Here is a 1,853-nt window from a genome sequence, read left to right as displayed (position 1 = left end):
GAGTATCAAAATGTTACCACGCCGCTTTACTGTAGTTGAAGTTTTGTAGTAGTTGTCGGCTGCCAGTTAACTGTTAGCGAACGCGTGTCGTGCTGAATCATAGATATCACACACACACACACACACACACACACACACCACACACACACACACACACACACACACACACACACACACACACACACACACACACACAGCCACACACACACACACACACACACACACACACACACACACACACACACACACACACACCACACACACCACAACACACACACATATATCATATATATCGTATATATGTGATATCTATGTGCTGAGCCCGGAGTCGATTTCATTTAATTTCACGGACCCTACTAATTCGAATTAACACGGACGTATACGGATCGCGGATGTTAATGCATCTGGTGCATTGACACTACTATGATTATGTATCGTATACAGTTATACATACCGCAGATAATGACGAGAGTGTATGCCGAGTATTTCTCAGCAGCAGCAGCAGCAACAGCAGCATCTAGTGTTGCAGTCGGCCGCTGATGAATCTTGATCGACTCCTAACATTATTTAAAAATTCCATTAGTCCGCTGTGTATCTCAATCACACATATCTACGTGGCGTGCAATACTATAGCGCAGCGATCGGCGTATATGTTGAACAGAGTAAGCTTAAATTAATTATGCGAGTAGGGTTCTAAACGGGGGAGTGCAGCCGTCGGGCCCGTTGGCATCTCCTCCGTTCGGTCACCGACGGGGCCCAGAAGGTATATATAATGGGAAACGACGACGGCACAGCAGAAGGCGCAGCGCGGGCAGCCGATCAGTACGAGTCCATCATGCGCTCGGCCAGGCCAGCAGTATCTCGCCGACCGGACGTACGGGTGGTAGCTCGCACCCCGGAGTCCCGAGGGCAGTATCTGGCAGAACCGACGCAAGGGAGTCGCTTGCCGACCACCGCGGCGAATGAGAAGACGGGGCTTAAGCCCGAAGACCTCCGAAGTCTCACAACGCTGGTGCGGGATTTAGTCCGGGAGGAACTCGGGGCTAGCCCCCGACCCTCCGGAGTCCCACGGCCGACACCGAAGCGAGGCAACGAGACACGCGGAGGTGGAGAGTGTTTCCACTGCGGGGCACGTGGCCATTGGGCCCTCCGATGTCCCGAAAAGAGAAGAGGCACGGCCAGGTACCCTGGGCCTCCTCCTCAAGACCAAGTACGCGCTCGTCCGACCGGTGATGCCAACAGCCAGGATGCTAGGCAGCGGTCGGGAAACGAGTAGCGACGGGGCCACGCACACCATCGCCGACAACTCTGCAACGACCGTTCCCGGGAATAGCTCTAGCACGGCCTGCGGCCGCATGGGAGCTTCCCGTGGAGATCGGCGGCCGAGCAGTTAAGTTGACTCTTGACACCGGCGCAGAGTTGTCACTCCTGGACTATGCAACCTTTGAAGAGCTGCCTCCTGACGGGTTCGACCTGCAGGAACAAGCGGCCACAATGGTGGATGCACAGGGGGAGGAGATACCGGCGGTGGGGGAACTGTGTCTGGACCTCGTCGTTCACGGGAAAATCTATCCTCATACCTTTACGGTGGTGAGGACGGATCTCCGTGGCGGAATACTGGGTATGGACTTTTTGCGTCGACATGATTGTCAGCTGGACGTCGCGCGAGGGCATTTGACCATCAACGGCACCCTCGACGTGCTACACGAGCGACCGGGTTTGTGGCCGCAGGTGTTGCGGGCAAGTTCCCGCACGATGATTCCCCCGGGCCACGGTGGTGTGATCCGGGGAAACGTCGTAGACAACCCCTGGCCGGCCGACGAACTAGCGCTGGCAGAACCGACGCAGGGATT

General features: G+C 55.6%; 1 protein-coding gene across 1 annotated transcript in view; it reads right to left on the bottom strand.

The window, feature by feature from the left end:
- The window catches only part of LOC106805619 (carbohydrate sulfotransferase 7-like), a 7,485-nt gene extending 6,128 nt beyond the window's left edge, over window positions 1–1,357 (bottom strand). The window contains exons 1-2 of the mRNA XM_014807304.1: window positions 1,295–1,357; window positions 455–557 (exon numbers count right to left, since the gene is read on the bottom strand). Coding sequence (XP_014662790.1) covers window positions 455–557; window positions 1,295–1,357 — 166 coding nt within the window. The remainder of the gene's footprint in view (window positions 1–454; window positions 558–1,294) is intronic.
- Window positions 1,358–1,853: the final 496 nt, after the last annotated feature.

This window comes from Priapulus caudatus, unplaced genomic scaffold (genome assembly GCF_000485595.1).
Source record: "Priapulus caudatus unplaced genomic scaffold, Priapulus_caudatus-5.0.1 Scaffold121, whole genome shotgun sequence".
NCBI lineage: Eukaryota > Metazoa > Priapulida > Priapulimorpha > Priapulimorphida > Priapulidae > Priapulus > Priapulus caudatus.
This window is presented reverse-complemented; position numbering and strand designations above follow the sequence as displayed.